This window comes from Primulina eburnea, chromosome 4 (assembly GCF_022965805.1).
Source record: "Primulina eburnea isolate SZY01 chromosome 4, ASM2296580v1, whole genome shotgun sequence".
NCBI lineage: Eukaryota > Viridiplantae > Streptophyta > Magnoliopsida > Lamiales > Gesneriaceae > Primulina > Primulina eburnea.
The window spans coordinates 24606146-24628210 of record NC_133104.1 but is presented as its reverse complement, the minus strand read 5'-3'; the positions used below and the strand labels follow the sequence as shown (position 1 = coordinate 24628210).

General features: G+C 34.3%; 1 protein-coding gene across 1 annotated transcript; it reads left to right on the top strand.

Moving 5' to 3' along the window:
• The first annotated feature begins 19869 nt into the window (after nucleotides 1-19869).
• On the top strand, nucleotides 19870-21741 carry LOC140830138 (uncharacterized). The gene is made up of 5 exons (XM_073193423.1): nucleotides 19870-20002; nucleotides 20106-20232; nucleotides 20439-20612; nucleotides 21252-21427; nucleotides 21539-21741. Exons 1-5 carry the CDS (start codon nucleotides 19870-19872, stop codon nucleotides 21739-21741), a joined length of 813 nt encoding a protein of 270 aa, XP_073049524.1.
• The last annotated feature ends 324 nt before the right edge of the window (nucleotides 21742-22065 follow it).

Here is a 22065-nt window from a genome sequence, read left to right as displayed (position 1 = left end):
TTGACTTGCTGACAAGTCAAATGATAAACATAAAAATTGTACATTAATTAAATGTTTTATAATATAAATATATAGTTTTTGTTTTATTAAATGTTTAAATATTATATGTTTTATAATAAATTGTATAAAATATAAGTTGTTGTGTAATTATAAGTTTTTACTATTTTTTACAGGTTTGATAAAACAAGAATAACCTTGGCGTTGCAAATGGGACTAAGATGATTCTTGGACCTGTAGAAAGTTGATTATAAGATCTACAATATTGTTGCCAAGCATGAGATAAAAATCCTCTCACAAGTGGGATCAAATTAAGCAACAATTAAAGTTACCAAAGGAGTGGCAGTTTTACCATGCTCTAGTATTTTGACCATATCTCTCAAATTACTCGGTCAAATATTCAGAAAAAAATACCACAACTAGACAACTCAATTATCCACATGTTTCATTTTATGTGAAGAAGAAAATTCGGAGAAGAAAATTTTCAAAAGTGATGTGTAATATAATATTAATTTCTTGGAACACCAATGAAGACTTATGTGTAAAAAATAATATTTTATTTGTGGTTGTCTCCCCAAATTTGGCTATAAATAGGGGTGCATTGTAATGTATTGGGATATCCCTCATTCTATGAACAAATCTTTCAGTTCATAATATTTCTCTCTATATTTTTCTTTTATTTCTTCATTTAAATATAATTAGCATGTTAATTTCATATTCAAACTTTTACACTTTGAATAATCAATAGCTAACTTCCTAAAGTTGAGATGATAAGGTGAAGCTCTTGGCATGATAATAAGGTTATTATAAGGTAAGAATCTAAGTTTTATATTATTTAATCTTTATTTATTGTTTATGTTATATTTATTTCTTCAAGTATTTTTATACCTTACTTATAAGTGGGAGTTTTGATTTATTGTTGCTATATGTTACACTAAATTCTTGGAACCATTTAAATGTTAGTTTGGTATTACCAACCATTTAAAGTGGATGCCTTGATTTATTATATATAAATATATTATAATATTAAATTCTTGGAACCATTTAAATGTTAGTTTGGTTTTACCAACCATTTAACTTGGATTCCTTGATTTACTATATATAAATATATCATAATAATATTTTCTTGGTAGCATTTAAATGTTAGTTTGGTTTTACCAACCATTTAAAGTGGGAACCTTTATTTAGTGTTTACAAATATATATAGCACAATAAATACTTGACCACATTTATAAGTTTTGGTATATATTATATATTTATGAGATAATAATTTATAACATAATATAAATATGATTATTTAATATATTGGAACCATTTTATTAAGTGGATTTCAATATTGTTCGTTAATGTTAACTTTATTAAAATACCAAGAGTGGATCCTTTAATCTCAACTACTTAAATTAAAATTTGAACAATTAAAATTTACCCATTAAATATTCAAACAATTAAAATTAAAAAGAAACAAAAACAAAAACAAAACAAAAAGACATTGTAGTGGACTTGTAATTACCTTAGCTTCCCTGTGGATACGATATTCGGACTCACCGAATTATATTACTTGTGGACAACCTGCTCTTGGGAGTGCAACAATCAAAGTCGCAACAAGTTTTTGGCGCCGTTGCCGGGAAGTATATTTTAATTTCAAGTTTATTTAATATTGTTTATAGTTTATTTTTCTTTATTTGAATTTTTATTGCTTTTGTGTGGTTTTATTCTTTTGCATTTGCATTTGTATTTCCATGAGCATTTGGTCACGTACACTTAGTGGTCGACTCATTCGAAATAACCCTTTATTTTTACAAAACATGGTGGAAGAACCCATCCAAGAAAATGAAGATGAAATTCAATCTCAACATGATCATGATAGACGAAGAACACTTAGAGATCACATGAATCCTACACGTACTAGTGCACCTTCATGTCTAGTTTTTCCCCCTGATGCATCTCATTTCAATTTTAAGCCTGGTATTATCCAACTTTTACCCAACTTTCATGGCTTAGATTCTGAAAATCCATACATGCATTTACGAAAGTTTGAAGAAGTGTGCAACACATATAATGATCTAAATTGTAGCATGAACACCATTCGCCTTAAACTTTTTCCTTTTTCTTTAAAAGATAAAGCTAAAACTTGGCTACAAAATCTTAGATCGGGATCTATTCGAACTTGGGATGAATTGCAACAACAATTTTTGAAAAAGTTTTTTCCATCTCATAGAACAAATTCTTTCAAAAGGCAAATCATCACTTTCACTCAAAAACAAGGAGAAACTTTTTATCAGTGTTGGGATAGATACAAAGAATTGCTTAATCTTTGTCCACATCATGGTTTTGAAATTTGGAGAGTTGTTTCTCAATTTTATGAAGGCTTAACACCTAAATATAGGCAAATGGTTGAATTTATGTGTAATGGAACATTTGAAGATAAAGATCCAAACGAGGCAATTGAGTATCTCGATTCATTAGCTGAAAATGCTCAAAATTGGGACACTATAGGTACAATCGAACCATCAAACAAGATTCAATCTCCTACATCTGGTGGAGGTATGTACACTCTCAAAGATGAACATGATCTTCAAGCTAGATTTACCTCTTTGGCAAGAAAAGTTGAGGCACTTGAATTGAAAAAGAATGGTCAATTAAAATCTGTTCAAGAAATTGCGTGTCACATCTGTGATACAAGTGATCATTTTACAAAAGATTGTCCCACTTTTCCCTCTTTTAAAGAATGTCTCCATGAACAAGCCAATATTTTGAACAATTTCAAAAGGCCGAATTTTGAACCATTTTCTCAAAATTACAATCCAGGTTGGCGAAACCATCCAAATTTTAGTTGGAGGAATGATAATGCTGCACAATTTCCGCAACCAAATTTTCAAAATCAACAAAATTTTTAAAATTATGCACCTTATGTTCCTCCGTCGAAAAGAAATTTGGAAGATACATTGAATTCTTTCATTGCAAAGCAAGAGTCTATCAATACTCAAACTGCTCAAACCATGACAGATTTGAAAGATACTCTTGCTAAATTTGCATCTGCACTTAATGTTCGTGAAAAAGGTAAATTTCCTTCACAACCTCTGCCTAATCCCAAGGATCATCATACACAAAGTGGAACTTCTGGAACTCAACCGATGGATCAGGTAAAATATGTTATTGCCCTTCGAAGAGGTAAGGTTGTGGAAAAATCCATTCTTGAACCTTGTGAAGATGATGATAAATCAACTCCAAAGGGTAAGGAAGTGGAACCCATAACTTGCGAAGAGGAGGTTCAACAGACAGTGTCACCACCATTCCCTCATGCATTGAAAAATACAAAAAAATCAAATTTGAATTCTGATATATATGATATTTTTAAACAAGTAAAAGTTAATATTCTTTTATTAGATGCAATAAAACAGGTACCATCATATGCCAAATTTTTGAAAGACTTGTGCACTGTGAAAAGAAAATTTAATGTAAAAAAGAAAGCATTTTTAGCAGAACAAGTAAGTGCAATCATTCAAAATAATAATGCTTTGAAATACAAAGACCCTGGTTGTCCTACTATTTCTTGTATTATTGGAGAACGAAAGATTAAAAAAGCCTTGCTTGATCTTGGAGCTAGTGTGAATTTACTTCCATATTCAGTTTATCAAGAACTCAATCTAGGCGAGTTAAAACCTACTTCGGTAACACTTTTACTTGCCGATAGATCTGTTAAAGTGCCAAGAGGTATGGTAGAAGACGTGTTGGTCCAAGTTGATAACTTTGTATATCCTGTCTATTTCATAGTTTTAGATACACAACCTATCGAAACTTGTAATGCAATGCCTGTAATTTTGGGTCGTCCATTTTTAGCAACTTCTAATGCTCTTATAAATTGCAGGAATGGAATAATGAAGTTGTCATTTGGTAACATGACCTTGGAGCTCAATGTTTTTAATCTTTGTAAGCAACCACATGACAAAGGAGATGAAAGTGAAGATGAAAATCTTATTGAAACTCTTGTGGAAGAAAACATTCAAGAAGGGAGTACTCGTGATCAATTAGATATTTGTTCAATTGAAACTGTTAAAGAAAATATTGAAATTGATCTTGATGATTTTATCAGGTATCACTCGTTAACAGGATCAGAGAAAGAATTTGATGCAAAATATGAGAACAAAGACGAACCACCAATATTGGAGTTAAAACCCTTGCCAGAAGAATTGAAGTATGCATTTCTTGGAGAAGATGAAACATATCCAGTGGTAATTTCTTCCAAACTAGAAAGTGATCAAGAAGGTAAATTAGTTGATATGCTTAAAAGACATAAAAATGCAATTGGTTGGACACTAAAAGATCTTAAGGGCATTAATCTACTAATTTGCACACACAAAATTCATTTAGAAGAAAATGCAAAAACATCTCAACAACCACAAAGGAGATTAAATCCACACATGAAAGATGTTGTGAAAACTGAAGTTCTCAAACTACTTGATGTTGGGATTATCTACCCCATTTCTGATAGTAAGTGGGTAAGCCCAACACAAGTAGTTCCAAAAAAATCTGGCATCACAGTGATAAAAAATGAAAAAGGTGAATTGTTAACAAGTCGAGTCCCATCTAGTTGGCGGATGTGTATTGACTATAGAAAATTAAATGATGCCACTAGAAAAGATCATTTTCCATTACCATTTTTGGATCAAATTTTAGAAAGAGCAGCAGGTCATCCATACTACTATTTTCTTGATGGATATTCAGGCTATTATCAAATTCCCATTGCACTCGAAGATCAAGATAAAACTACATTCACATGTCCTTTTGGAACATTTGCATTTAGAAGGATGCCATTTGGATTATGCAATGCCCCAGCAACATTTCAAAGATGTATGCTAAGCATTTTTTGCGACATGGTTGAAAATTTTTTGGAAATTTTCATGGATGATTTAACTGTCTTTGGGAATACATTTGATAATTGTCTTGAAAATTTGGAAAAAGTTTTAAAAAGATGCGAGGAAAAAGGTCTTATTTTAAATTGGGAAAAATGTCATTACATGATTACTTCTGGAATTGTTTTGGGACATGTCGTGTCATCTCATGGAATTGAAGTTGATAAAGCAAAAGTCGATGTCATTGCCAATTTACCCCCTCCAAAAACCATTAAAGAAATTCGCTCATTTTTGGGACATGCTGGATTTTATAGGAGGTTTATAAAGGACTTTAGTTTAATCTCTAAACCCATTTGTAACCTCTTAACAAAAGACCCTGCATTTGAGTGGACTCAAGAATGTCAAAATGCTTTTGATAAAATCATTCGACATTTAACATCAGCTCCTATCATGCATCCTCCTGATTGGTCTTTACCATTTGAAATCATGTGCGACGCGAGTGATTATGCAGTCGGTGCAGTACTGGGTCAAAGAAGAAACGGTAAGCCTTATGTGATATATTATGCAAGTAGAACTTTAAACAATGCTCAAATGAATTACTCCACAACTGAAAAAGAACTACTTGCTGTAATATTTGCATTAGATAAATTTCGTTCTTATTTGATTGGATCAACGACTATTGTGTTTACTGATCATTCTACTATTAGATATTTGTTGACGAAACAGGAAGCAAAGCCACGACTGATACGATGGATTTTGTTGCTCCAAGAATTTGACATTGTGATCAAAGATAAAAAAGGAACCGAGATTGTTGTAGCCGATCATTTATCGAGACTAGTAACAGGATCATCTTTTGAAATAACACCAATTAACGATAATTTTCCTTATGAACATCTATTTTCAGTTACTACTACACCTTGGTTTGCTAACATAGTAAATTTTCTTGTGACAGGAAAAATGCCACCGCAATGGAGTTCCCAAGATAAGAGAAAATTTTTGAATGAGGTAAAAAACTTTTATTGGGATGATCCGTATCTGTTCAAGTACTGTCCAGATCAAATTTTTCGACGTTGCATACCCGACAATGAGGTAAGTAGTGTCATTAAATTTTGTCATTCAGAAGCATGCGGAGGACATTTTTCTTCAAAGAAAACGGCTGCAAAAATTTTGCAGTGTGGATTTTATTGGCCCACTTTGTTTAAAGACACCCACGAAATCTGCAAGATCTTTGAAAATTGTCAAAAATTGGGTGCAATTTCAAAAAGAAACATGATGCCTTTGAATCCTATCATTGAAATTGAAATCTTTGACTGTTGGGGAATTGATTTTATGGGACCTTTTCCACCGTCGTTTGGATACTTGTATATTTTAGTTGCAGTAGATTACGTTTCCAAATGGATAGAGGCAATTCCATGTCGAACAAATGATCATAAAATCGTCATCAAATTTTTGAAAGAAAATATTTTTAGTAGATTCGGAATTCCTCGAGCTATGATAAGTGATGGGGGAACTCACTTTTTAATAAACCATTTGCTTCATTAATGAAAAAATATGGTATTACTCACAAAGTAACTACTCCTTATCATCCTCAAACAAATGGACAAGTTGAATTAGCTAATAGGGAGATAAAGCAAATTTTGGAAAAAACTGTTAACTTAAATAGAAAAGATTGGTCTCTGCGACTTAATGATGCACTTTGGGCATATCGAACAGCTTTTAAAACATCATTGAATATGTCTCCCTATAGGTTGGTTTATGGAAAACATTGTCATTTGTCTGTAGAATTGGAACATAAAGCTTATTGGGCGATCAAAACTTTAAATTCAAGCATGGATGATGCCAACAAATTGCGTAAATTGCAACTTAATGAACTTGATGAACTCAGAAATGATGCGTATGAGAATTCAAGGATTTATAAAGCAAAAATCAAATCATTTCATGATAAAACAATTCTTAGAAAATCTTTTGAGATTGGTAAAAAAGTTTTGCTTTATAATTCTCGACTTCACATATTCCCAGGCAAATTACGATCAAGATGGACAGGCCCATATGTTGTAAAGCATGTGTATCCTTATGGAGCTGTGGATATTGAAAATTCTAAAAATGGTGATGTTTTTAAAGTGAATGGACAAAGGCTTAAACCATTTTTGGAAAATGAAATCTTTCAAGAAGAGTTTATTTCCCTTTCTGATCCTTAAATTTTTATGTTGCATTTAATTTTGTTTGTTTTTCAGGTTTCCTTAATCTTTTTATTTTACCGGTTAAATGGCGGATAACGGTACTCCGTGACTCTCATAGTCGGTTAAATCAGTTTCCCACAATTGCTGATACAAAAAATAAAAAAAAATCATTTCTTTTCTTTTCAAAATGGATGAAATTCTCTCAAAAATTTGTAAATATTTTCCCTCTGTTTCTGAAAATGTTCTAAGAAAAATTTATGCAGGAAGGTGTGAAAGATTGAGATTGTTAATGCAAAAAGGAATTCCAGAAGATATTCGTCTTGTAATAGAAGCTAAGGTCCGATTAGGAGGAGAAGTTCCACAATCATTGCTTATTCGATATTTGCCTGGATTAGGAAAAAGCACTTATGCGAAAAAACGAAGGGCCAAAAGGTTAGGGGTATGTCATAAGTGTGCAAGATGGACTTGTGACAAACGATGCAGATCTTTGGGATGTGTTTCCGATAACAGAGAAGATAAAATTGGTTTCATTAAGAATGGGCTGAGTAAGGAGTCTTTAGATAACATCTTATTGACTCTTGAGACGCATTCTAGTGGACATGTGCATATTGAACTTCTCCGTTTATGGAAACAATTCCAAGATGAGCGTCATAGTCTTGGGAATCTGACTAAAAAAGACCCTGTTTGCCAATTTATAAGAAAATTGGATGGGAAGCATATCCTCGACTCATAGAAGGCGTTGAAGCCGTTTCTGGACGTAAAACCAGAGGAAAATTGTGAGCCACAATCACGCTACTGTTTATATGCATGTGTGTCATTATTGTTTTTACTATTTATTCTGTTTACAGCTGTGACCCATAGTTTTGTCATGATAACATATTACCCCTAAAAAATCTCTCATCTTTCTCTCTATTTTCGCAGAAAAAAAAAGAAAGTAAAAACATGGCTGGATCCTCTGCACAAACATTGAAAAATATTTGTGTATTTTGTGGGTCGAGTCCTGGAAAAAATGAAGTGTTTGTAGAAGTAGTGAATAATCTTGGAAAGATATTGGCTGAGAGAAAAATTCACTTGGTATATAGGGGAGGTAATATTGGGTTAATGGGATCTGTTTCAACATCTGCTCATCTTGGAGGTAGTCAGGTTTTGGGTATTATTCCTATAGCTTTAGCTGAAGGAAATATTACAGGTGTTACGATTGGGGAAGAATTAAAAGTTTCTTCTATGTATGAAAGAATCACTCAAATGATTGAAAATTCTGATGCTTTTATCGCACTACCAGGTGGTTTTGGTACATTAGAAGAAATTTTTCACACTGTTTCTTGGGCACAACTTAATATCCATAATAAACATGTGGGCTTGTTGAATATCAATAATTATTATGACAGTTTGTTGACATTTCTTGATAAAGCTGTGGAACAGAATTTCATTTCGGAAAATTCACGACGGATGCTCATCTGTGCTTCGACTGCCGATCAATTAATTGATGATTTGGAAGCTTTTGTTCATAAGCCTGATCCGATGATAACAAAGATCAATTGGTCGCAATCAAGCAGTAAGAAAAGGAAGTTGGATCATTGATTCAAACATCGTGGATTGGTTTGCGTTTGTTTCAGTTTGTTATCTTCAATAAAATTCCAGGTGATATCTCTTTCATTATGTACTCTTTATTAATAGCTATTTTGACATTAGGGACAATGTCATATTCTGATTGGGGGGAGAACACATTTTAAAAAAAAAAAAAATTTTTAAAAAAAAATTAAATATTATTTTAAAATAAAACCATGTTTATTGTTTGTACATTAGTAATTTTTGCAAAAATGTCATACATTACATATTTGAAAGATTTAAATTAGAACATGCATTAATCTATATAAGAATGTTTAAATTTTTATTTGAAAAAAGGTCATTTTTAATATTCTGATCAATATAAAATTATGATTTATCAAATTTTTTTGAGTGATTAACCATTGTTATAAAATTAGGTATTAAAGTATATGGCCCAAGATATACCTTATAAGAGTGGCTAAAATTTTTGAACTCACACATATTTTGTGAGTGAGTGGAGAGGATTGAGAAAACATCTTGCGAGCCTTTATTGATCATCGGAGAGGCTATCAATTGTTTAGATTTGAGTTCTTATTTTTTTTTAAAAAAAAATTGATATTTCTGAAAAAAAAAAAAAGCGAAGAAAAAAAAAAGAAAGATGTTGAAGATTTATGTAATTTAAGTTATATGCTGCGACCCATTTTTCTCTCATAAAAGTACAAATAAAAAAAAAGAGAGAGAGAATTACATTGTACAAATTAAATAAATATGTGGTGAAGAAGCATAAACTTAGTTTGATTCCATGATGTAAAAAAAAAAATCAGGAAAAATATATATATATATATAATAAGAACAACTGGATTTTAAATCAATGGATTTCCTATCTTTTGATTAGTTTGCCTCGTTTGTCTGTCTGCATTCTGTAAACCATTTTTCTGAGCATTTATCTGTATTCCAACTCCATGAGAGAAATCATTGCCATAAATTGAAACATTTATTAACCTGTGAGGATTTGGAGTTGAGACTCTTACTAGGAATTTCTAAAGGCCGTATACATTTAACTACCTGAAATAAGCTTTGAATTAATCATCTCAAATTATTTCATAAATTATAATTATGATGATCTTGATATAACTTTGACAGTTTTCAAATTTAATTTAAACACTTAGATAGTTCTGATTACATTTCTATTTAAATTAATCAATATGTTTTGTATTGCTATTAACGCTTAAATTGCTAGGGACTAGCAATAAGCTGGTTGGGAGATGTGATAAACATAAAAATTGTACATTAATTAAATGTTTTATAATATAAATATATAGTTTTTGTTTTATTAAATGTTTAAATATTATATGTTTTATAATAAATTGTATAAAATATAAGTTGTTGTGTAATTATAAGTTTTTACTATTTTTTACAGGTTCGATAAAACAAGAATTACCTTGGCGTTGCAAATGGGATTAAGATGATTCTTGGACCTGTAGAAAGTTGATTATATGATCTACAATATTGTTGCCAAGCATGAGATAAAAATCCTCTCACAAGTGGGATCAAATTAATCAACAATTAAAGTTACCAAAGGAGTGGCAGTTTTACCATGCTCTAGTATTTTGACCATATCTCTCAAATTACTTGGTCAAATATTCAGAAAAAAATACGACAATTAGACAACTCAATTATCCACATGTTTCTTTTTATGTGAAGAAGTAAATTCGGAGAAGAAGATTTTCAAAAGTGATGTGTAATATAATATTAATTTCTTGGAACACCAATGAAGACTTATGTGTAAAAAATAATATTTTATTTGTGGTTGTCTCCCCAAATTTGGCTATAAATAGGGGTGCATTGTAATGTATTGGGATATCCCTCATTCTATGAACAAATCTTTCAGTTCATAATATTTCTCTCTATATTTTTCTTTTATTTCTACATTTAAATATAATTAGCATGTTAATTTCATATTCAAAGTTTTACACTTTGAATAATCAATAGCTAACTTCCTAAAGTTGAGATGATAAGGTGAAGCTCTTGGCATGATAATAAGGTTATTATAAGGTAAGAATCTATGTTTTATATTATTTAATCATTATTTATTGTTTATGTTATATTTATTTCTTTAAGTATTTTTATACCCTACTTATAAGTGGGAGTTTTGATTTATTGTTGCTATATGTTACACTAAATTCTTGGAACCATTTAAATGTTAGTTTGGTATTACCAACCATTTAAAGTGGATGCCTTGATTTATTATATATAAATATATTATAATATTAAATTCTTGAAACCATTTAAATGTTAGTTTGCTTTTACCAACCATTTAACTTGGATTCCTTGATTTACTATATATAAATATATCATAATAATATTTTCTTGGTACCATTTAAATGTTAGTTTGGTTTTACCAACTATTTAAAGTGGGAACCTTGATTTAGTGTTTACAAATATATATATAGCACAATAAATACTTGACCACATTTATAAGTTTTGGTATATATTATATATTTATGAGATAATAATTTATAACATAATATAAATATGGTTATTTAATATATTGGAACCATTTTATTAAGTGGATTTCAATATTGTTCGTTAATGTTAACTTTATTAAAATACCAAGAGTGGATCCTTTAATCTCAACTACTTAAATTAAAATTTGAACAATTAAAATTTACCCATTAAATATTCAAACAATTAAAATTAAAAAGAAACAAAAACAAAAACAAAACTAAAAGACATTGTAGTGGACTTGTAATTACCTTAGCTTCCCTGTGGATACGATATTCGGACTCACCGAATTATATTACTTGTGGACAACCTGCTCTTTGGAGTGCAACAATCAAAGTCGCAACATCAAACACTCGGATACATATCTCATAATGTCCCTCTTCATGCTTGGCCACCAATATAACAACTGCAGATCTCTATACATTTTTGTGCTGCCCGGATGAATGGAATATGGTGTGTCATGGGCTTCCTTCATAATAAGATTTCTCAAGGAATCGTCACTAGGAACCCATAGACGGTTTTGATAACGGACTAAACCATCCACTACTGAAAATAAGCTCCGGCCCTTAGCCTCACCTCTTGCTCTCCACTTTTGCAACTACTCATCAGTAGACTGTCCATCACGAATTATGTCTCTCAAAGTCGACTACACTGATAAATGTGGCAAGATTAGGGGCCTCGCCCCTAGCATACACTGTAAGCTCAAACCGTTGTATCTCGGACTGCAACGATCTTTGGAGTGATAAATGAGTGATAACTGCTGATTTTCTACTCAATGCGTCTGCCACTACATTAGCTTTCCCCGGATGGTAGCTAATGTCACAATCATAGTTCTTTACCAATTCAAGACATCTGCGCTGTCTCATATTCAGCTCCTTTTGGGTGAAGAAGTATTTCAAACTTTTATGATCGGTGAATATCTTGTACTTCTCCCCATAAAGATAGTGTCTCCAAATTTTTAGTGCAAAGACTACTGCCGCAAGCTCAAGATCATGAGTAGGGTTGTTCTTTTAATGAATTTTCAATTGTCTTGACGCATAGGCGATAACTCGGTCGTTTTGCATCAGAACTGCGCCCAAACCAAGTTTAGAAGCTTCGGTATAAAGAACATACTCCCCTTGCCCTGATGGCATAGATAACACTGGTGTTGATATCAAGGCTTGCTTTAACTTGTCAAAACTTTCTTGACACTCGGGTCCCCAAATAAATTTCGCATTCTTCTTAGTCAAGGCAGTCATAGGTACCGCTATAGATGAAAACCCCTGAATAAACTTGCGATAATAGCCAGCTAGTCCCAAGAAACTGCGAATCTCGGTGACACTTTTCGGTACTGGCCACTCTTTCACTGCTTCCACTTTACTCGGATCAACTTCCACTCCATCGCTAGAAATTATGTGGCCTAAGAACGCCACTCTATCAAGCCAAAACTCGCACTTGCTGAACTTTTCATATAGCTTTCTGTCTTGCAATACCTGCAGTGCGATCCTCAAGTGTCGGCTATGCTCCTCTCTGCTCTTGGAATAGATCAATATGTCATCAATGAAGACAGTAATAAACTGATCCAGATACGGCTGAAATACGCGATTCATGAGATCCATGAAGATCGCTGGCGCATTGGTCAACCCGAATGGCATGACCATAAACTCATAGTGCCCATATCTCGTGCGAAATGCTGTCTTGTGAACATCAGACTCTTTTACTTTCAATTGATGCCCGATCGCAGGTCAATCTTAGAAAATACCGATGCTCCCTACAACTGATCAAACAAATCTTCAATTCATGGCAGTTGATACTTATTTTTGATAGTGACCCAATTAAGCTCTCGATAATCAATGCAAAGACGCATGCTGCCATCTTTCTTTTTCACAAACAATACCGGTGCTCCCCATGGAGAGTAACTAGGGCGAATGAAATCCTTGTCTAGCAATTCTTGAATTTGATCTTTCATTTCTGCAGGTGCTAGACGATATGGTGCTTTCGATATAGGAACAGTTCCCGGCATAAGATCAATAGAGAATTCCACTTCACGATCGGGTGGAATGCCAGAAACTTCGTCGGGAAAGACGTCAGAAAAATCTCTCACAATATCAACATCTTCTAACTTCCGACTGATGGATTCATGTGTAGTAGTGACACATGCTAGATATGCTTGACATCTATGCTTAATAAGCTTCCTCACACATAGACAAGAGATAATGTGCGGCATTTGCTTGTTTCTCGCCGCCTCAAAGACAAAAGATTTACCACTAGGTGGTTTAATAGATACTGATCGCTGACGAAAATCAATCGAATCTCCATTCGCTGATAACAAATCCATCTCAAGTATAATGTCAAATTCGGGCATAGGAAGCACAATAAGATCTGCCCGTACAACATCTTTGAATAAACGAAGCTCCAGATTCTTAACAATCTTAGTCGTCAGCATTTGATCACCGGAAGGAATAGTAACTTTGAAACCTAAACCCATATCTTGAGGAGTAATATTCAGTCATTTGATGAAGGTTTCAGATATGAAAGAATGTGTAGCTCTTGAATCTAGCAAAGCATAGGTAGCTACACCTAGAATGATGATCCTCCCTGCGGTGAAAAATGTCTTTTAAATCATTTCGTGTTGAATCTTAAGGATTTACTATCATTAATTCCCAAAGTTATATAAAGATTTCGCGTTGAACTTAAACATTTCTTGGATAAATGGCACTTTAGTCCTTCAACTTATGAAATTTGCAACATTGACCCCAAAATTTCCGTATTGTTGCAATTAAGTCCCTATATTATTCGAAATTCTGATTTAGCCCTTCATGATTCGAGAATTACATTTTGATCCTTAAGATTTCAGAAATTGTACTTGGGTCCCTTATTTATCGAGAATTACCTTTTTAGACCCAATGTTTTCGAAAATTGCACAATTATACCCCAATAATTCGAACCCCTTAACAATCCCTTAGTTATGATTTTCTTTAATTTTGGCCCTAAAATTTTTAATTGGAGTCATTTCATCCTTCACATAAAATAAGGCACAAAATTCATATCATTTTCTATGGTTTCTAAAATCATAACTTAAATCCAACTGGGTAGAACATGCAACATAATTTACACTAGGTTAAATCTTGATCCCAAATCAATTATAACAACCAATTTAACATTTCATGCAGTAATGAGCAATATAAAACTGTTAAATGACTAGGTTACCCGTGATGAGTGTAGTGTCAGCCTCTTCCTCAGCTTCCTCGGTATTCATAACATAAGCTCGGGCCGTAGTAGCTGCTTTCCTCTTTGGGCAGTCATTAGCTTTGTGTCCATCCTCCTTGCAGTAGAAGCATTTAATTGATCCCCATTCAGATTCGCCAAGATGCGGGCGGTTGCACTGTTTGCATGGTTGCCTCTCAGCAGGCTTTGGTGCTCCAGGATTTTGTGGCTTTGGTGGCGCTGGTTTCTTGAGGACCTTGGGGCTTTTGAGGCCCTTGAGGTCTAGGGGGTCCCGTATATGGCTTCTTGTTAGGCTGATTATTATTCTGATGTTGTTGCCTCTTACGCTGTAACTCAAAGTCAATGTCCCTCAAGGATTGCTCAGCCTGATATGCGTAGGTAACTGCTGTAGCATAATCCCCAGGACGCATCATCATGACCTTATCCCGAATGGTAGGTCGTAGGCCATCCATGAAATGTCTAAGCTTTTCTTCAGCATCAACGGAAATAAGGGGCACAAAATGACAACCCCTATCAAACTTCTTCAAAAATTCAGCAACAGTGGCATCTCCCTGGCGAAGAGCCATAAATTCTCTCTTTATTCGGCTCCTAGCATCCGGAGTGAAATATTTCTCATAGAAATTCGTCTTGAACTGTGCCCAAGTGAGCGTGGCAAGGTCAACACCATGCTCGGCTCCTTCCCACCATAAAGATGCGTCATTTCTAAACAGATAAGTGGTACATCTCACCCGGTCCGCATCTCCCATATCAAGATAGCGAAAATGTACCTCAAGTGAACGGATCCAAACCTCTGCAGCAAAAGGATTGGTAGTGCCAAAAAATTCCTTCGGCCCTAGCCTCCGGAATTGCTCATAAATATCATGTTGTGGCCTAGGTGGCTGCTGTAGCTGCTGTAACTGCATCTGTAATTGCTGTTGTTGTAACTGCTGCTGCTGTAATTGTTGCTCGAATAGACGAGCCATACCCCTCTAATGCACGGGTAGCAGGATATCCTGGAGGAGGGGGTGGTGGCGGTGGTGCATTTCTTTGGCTATTCCCTCGATGATTAACATTGTTCTCTTCTTTATTCTCGATAACGGGTGCACGTCTAGGAGGCATTTTATCTGAACGTTTTCCAAATTCTAACGTAACCAACATGCAATTAAATCTAAGTTTTCTAATCATGTGACATGTCCTAATTCATTTTAGCAAGTTAAGCATGCAAAGCATAAATACTCAAAAAGCTAATAAACATGTATCTTAAACATAATATTCATATCGCCAAGCAGATAACAACATATTAAGTCACATAAAGCATGTAAAACTTACAACTTTGAGGCTTGACGACTGATCTTCTTGGCGCTGATGGTGGCACAACCCATTACATGACCTTTGCTCTGATACAAACTGAAACGTCTTGCCCTTTTTATTGCTTTAAAAGTACTAGAATTTTTTTTTAAACACTCAAGTTTCGGCCATGTATACTTGCCACATGAAAATATTTTTATAAAATATTTTAATCTTTAAAATAAAACATCGACCAACTTGCATTTTAAAAAGTCAAGGAAATAGTCATAAAACTGAAATCGTCTACTGTTTACCAAACCTAAAAAGCAATAAGTTTGAAAAGTATAGCACATACTAAACTTCTAAAAAATCTCTCAAAAAGCATAAATATATAGTCTAAAAATCTTTAATTTAAAATCAGTAACCATAAAACGTAATACGGAAAATAGTAGCGCTGGTCCTCGGGTTGTGTGCGACTTCAGTCCAGTCAAATCATTCGTCAAGACCTCCCTCAATCCCACCTGCATCCATCACACCTAGTGAGTCTAAAGACTCAACAACCCTTCATATTTATATCAAATAATATTTATAAAACCACATGCCACAGTAAAAATAACTTTTCATGACATGCAAACATAAATCTTAACATTTTCCTTGACATGACATAAAATCCTTTAACATGATCATAAACATTTTTCTTTTTCCTTTGTTGAAATCAGATCATTAATTGTGACTTTTCTCAACATGACATGAAAATCGATGGATCCATCTACATGAAACCACAGTACTGGGCGGCGGGGACATCAACGACGCTCTCACCGGTCAACTGAGCCTTGGCCTAACATGATCAAATAGAAATACGATTGTCGGGGCTCCCTCTGGGGCATTCTCCCATAAATGGGCTCCCTCTGGTGCCTTCTCCCCTCACGATATTCTCATTCTTCCTCAAACCTCATAACCTCATATTCGTAATAATGGAAACACGATCGTCGGGCTCCCACTGGGACCATCACACTCACGACGTCGCCATTGTTAACGAATTAGTCACGATCACTTTACTGCACTTGCTTCAACATTTTTCATTCACATCACTTTATAAAAATCATGAATAACATAACATTTTTCATTTTTGAAACCAAGCATGCAACATGTATTTTAAATGTCTTCCGTAAATCATAAAAATTCCTTAAACACTTAAAAATCATATTTTAATCATGAATAATTCATAAACATTTAAAAATAATCATATTTTCATAAAAACAGCATTTAGGGCACTGCCATGACCTTTACTAATTTCTAGGTGTAAAGAGACTGTTTTACCCCTAGATTCGACATTTTACGTTTTCGGCTTTTTCTCGATTTCTTGACTCTAACATATCCCAATTGATTATTTAAGCCTAAATTAATTTTTCCATAAATTTATTTGGCTTAAAACTTAGACCTTTTCATTTATCTTTAATTAATTGTTTTGACGATGTCTTAATCCCGAAAAATCTCAATCTTTAATATAACATTCATAAATTCTAAATTTAGTCTTTTTATATTATTTTAGCCCTTATGGACCACGACTCGACCTCCCCCCCCCCCCCCCCCCCCCGAGCCGTTTTCCACTTTTTCTTTATTTAAAACACCCTATTTGACACCTAAACTTCGTCCCCGAGCCAACTTCCGATTTTCACGAGTTACCCCCGAACCATGTTGGTCCCAAACTTGCCCAACACCATAAATTAGCCTACTGGACCCTAAGTTTACCATGAAACCAAACCAAAACCCAAAAACAAGCCCCTCCTAAGAGACCCTATGCTGGCCGAGAGTTTCCATTTGCATGGACTCTATGTTTTGGTGGCTAGACCCTAAGCAGACGCCCCAGTCCTTGAACCATCACCTTATGCACCTTCTTAGGACCCTAGTGAACCACCCTAGAACAGCACGTGCCCCATGCATCGAGCCCCTGGACTCCCGCAGCCGTGCGAACCCTACGCACTTTCGGCGGTGCACTCGGGTAGAGTCCTAGCGTGGCGAGGACTCTTCCCCAGCCCTGACTGTGAGTCCTAGCTTGGCTAGGACTCTCCCCCTGACCTGCGCAAGACTCTAGCCGAGCCCTGGCCCAAGCCAAGACCAAGCTCAACCCTCCCTCATGAAACCCGATCACCCTATCCCCAAGACAGCCGTGTATAGTTTTCTTCTTGTTTCCTTTGGTTTCTGCCGATCTTTGGTGTGTGTGTGGGACTTTGTTTTACTTGAAAGCTTTGCTTAAACATAATATGGCATCATTGCAGCTCCTTAGCATGCAAAGAACAAATTATTTGAATCAAAAGTCAACTTCCCTCATGCCTACATGCAATATTACGAAAATTCTTAAAAATATTTCATGTTCTTCATGCATACAATAATTCAAACCATAATATGATATGATGGATGAGAAAAGAAAGATTTAGGCGTTCTTTTGCATTATATACGCTCGAATATCCGTTGACGACGAAGAACGTAGGGACTCCTTGACTTGAACTAGCTTGAACCTTTCGAAAATTCTCTCCTAGATTGCTATGATCGTGTGCTGCCATGCAAGGGGGGTGGGGAGTGTTTTCAGAAAAGTGAAGTGTGTGGCCGATGGTTTATGGTGTGGAGTGTAGAGTTTGATGCATATTATTTACTAATTAGTCACTAACTAGGCCTTAGGCCTATTAAGCCATTAAATTAGGTACATTAGTCTAATTAGGACATAATTAAGATATTGACAAAGTTTTTCTTGAATTAAATATGTGAATTTATTAGCCGGGTTGCCAAGAAGCTCGTATTTTAGTTGAAAAACCCATACCGATAAAACTTACGCCCGGCGTATAAAATCACCTCAAAATCCTTTATTTTAAAAAGTACTAAAAATGACCACTATATTTTAAATAATTATTTAATAAAGACATTTTACATTTTTCAGCCTCGGTCCCCGTTCCTCGATCGTCGCTTGAATATTACATAAAAATACCATTTTATGCATGATGACAATAAAAATCTCATTTAACATATAAACAAGCATGTCACATAATTAATTAGCAATTAAAATCAATTCTTACTTATTTTTCATTATTTCCTAGATTCGCATGCAGTTGGGTTACGTCGTCTTAATTTTGGACCTTACATGATCATTTCCAGATTATTTTTGTTCAAAATTTATCTCGGTTGATTTTACATAAGTTCACAAAATTCATATTAATTAGAATATATCTCTAAACATTACGAAAGTTGGCCAAAAAGTCGGAAACATCACCAGGAAAGTTCGGCCACCGGAAAAACGACGATACGGCGGATCCGATCAATACCAGATTTAAATATCGTCTTATGCAGAACTTAGGTAATCCGGCATTTCGAAAATGTTAGTTTCGGCAATATTTTGGGATGACGGACGGTATGTACCTTATCTATGCAACAAGAGGTACAGCTATGTTCAAGTCAACTCTAGTTTGGTGTGTAGCGATAAGAAAGATGAGCATAGATTACCTTGCTTTAAACGAGATTCCGTTGCCGTTTTTTGGAATATTTTGGTTTGATTTTCTTGTTCTTTATCGATCTTTTTACATCACCTCCAGTGCTATATTGCTTTAAGATATGAGGTGAATAGTTGGTGATTTATTAGAATTTTTCGGAAAGGTTTAGAGATTTTTCTTCTAATTTTTTCTATTTTCCTCCTTCCTTTCTTATTCTCTCTTCCTTCTCTTTCTTCTCTCTCTCTCGTTTCTTTCTTCTTGGTTGATTTCTGAATTTGAGGTTGATAAGAGATATCTATAGTCGTGGATTTCATGTTTATCCATATTGATTTTATGTTTCATGCATATCCATTTTTAATTTTCATTCTTATATTTATCCAAAACTTAATATTAGTATATACTTACATACATTTAAATACTTTGTACTTAATTAGAATACATTGTACTTAATGATTATATTCATTGAATCTAATTATATTACATTAAACTTATGTATTGAACCTAATTATAAATAATCTTACATTGAACCTAATGATTATTTTAATTAATTACTTAACATATATGTTGAGCTTAATTATAGTATTTTATTATATTTTGGGTATTTGGTCTTGGAATGAGAACCTCATAGTAGTTTATGAATTTTTTAATTGTATTGTGATGTATTTTAATGTATTTCTAGATACTTTAGACAAATAAAATTTATACCGAATAATAAGGTGGTAAAATTTCTCAAATGAAAATAATAAAATTTAATTATACTAATAAACTTTAAAATATATTTATGCACCTTTGTTTAGGGTGTCACAATTCAGGTTACGTAGAGAGAATTTCATGGACCTCACAGTGCTAGGGCACAAGATTTATATACAAGGGATTGAGGTGGACAAAGCTAAAGTCAAAGTCATCACAAACCTACCACCGCCAGCATCAGTGAAAGGAGTTAGAAGTTTCCCAGGACATTCCGGTTTTTACCAGCGTTTTATTATAGATTTTTGTAAATTTCTAAGCTCCTATCTTCCCTACTCATGAAAAATGTGTCATTTTATTTCAATTCTGACTGTATGCAGGCATACGAGAACCTGAAGGAGCGTTTGGTGACAGCTCGTATGTTGCTGGCACCGTATTGGGATCTACCCTTCGAGGTAATGTGCGACCAGTGATACGGCGGTTGGTGATGTTCTATGGCGGAACAAGGTATTTCACATTATATACTATGCGAGTAAGACTTTAGATGAAGCATAATTAAATTATGCAACAACTGAAAAAAAATTACGTGCAGTAGTATTTGTACTTGGTAAATTCCATTCATACCTTGTTTTGTCAAAAGTCATTGTGTTTACTGACCACTACACACTTAAATATTTGCTTGCTTAGAAACATGCCAAACCACGATTGCTTAGGTGGATCTTACATCTCCAAAAGTTGGACCTCGAAATAAAAGATAAAAACGGTGTAGAGAACATAGTAGCTGATCATCTTTCTTGGCTTGAGCATGTTAGCAAAAATTGTGAAAATGAAGAGATAGTTGATTGGTTTCCGGATGAACAACTGTTAGAGGTGAAAAATTGTCTATGGTTTGCGGATTTTGCTAATTTTCTTGTTACAGGCTCACCCCCTACCCCAAATTTAACATTTCACCAAAGAAAAAAATTGTTTTCGGACGTAAAATATTATTTTTGGGAGTAACCCTTCCTTTTCCAAATCTGTGCAGATGCTATGATAAGGAGATGTGTAGCGGAGGAAGAGATGAGATCGATTCTTAGCCACTTTCATGACCGCAAGTAAGATGGTCATTTTGAACAAACACGAACGGCATCCAAGGTACTCGAATGTGGCTTTTATTGGCCAACTCTATTTAAAGATGGACATTCATTTGTCCTCTCTTATGATAGATGCCAGCGTATAGGTAACATTTCTAATCGCCATGAGATGCCATTAAATAATATTATCGAGTGCGAAATCTTTGATGTTTAGGGGATAGATTTCATGGGACTATTTCCAATTTCTTTTACAAAAAAATACATTTTGGTTGCGTTTGACTATGTTTTCAAATGGGTGGAGGTGGAATCATATGCCACGAATGATGCTCAATTGGTGCTGAAAATTTTAAAGAAAAACGTTTTCAACAGATTTGGAACACCACGAACAATCATTAGTGATGGCGGCACTCATTTTTGCAATAAAAATTTTGAAAAACTTTCGGGCAAATATAGGGCCACTCATAAAATCTCCACTCCCTATCACTTCGAAACAAGTGGTCAAGTGGAGGTGTCGAATCACGAGATCAAGAGGATTCTGGAGAAGGTTGTGGGGATAAATGGAAAGGATTGGTTGCTAAGGTTGGATGACGCGCTTTGGGCGTATATGACTCCTTTGAAGACACCTATAGGCATGACACAGTATATGATACTTTTTGGAAAAGCGTGTCATTTACCTGTTGAGTTATAACATAAAGCTTATTGGGCAACAAAAGCACTGAATCTTGATTCTGCTCTTGAAGGTGAACACAAGTTGCTGCAGTTGGACCATTTGGAAGAATTCAGGGGTGAAGCCAATAACCTGGTGTTGAACTACAAGGAGCATACAAAGCAAGCACGCGACAAGCGCATTACACCAAAGGAATTCAAAGAAGGTGAAGCGGTGCTATTTTACAACTTCATGTTGCGCTCAAGCTCAAGTCAAGGTGGACGGGCCCTGACATGATCACCAAGGTGTTCTCCTTGGGAGCCATAAATTTGAGAGATGGAAAAAATGAACCGTTCACAGTCAATGCTTAACGACTGAAGCACTATTTTTGTGGCATAGTGGAAGCCACAAATTGGAGTCTCTCGATTCCAAAACAATTATAGTTGAGAGAAACCTACAGTTTAGCTCTCGACTATAAATTGAGAACTAATTTCTTTCCCTTTATACTCGTTTTTCTTTCTTTTTTCTTTTATTTAGTTGAGTTTTTAAATTAGATGTTGGTTGTTTTTATTGTTTTTATTTTAAAAAAATTAAATTCGAAAAGTCAGAAGTAGAGGATCT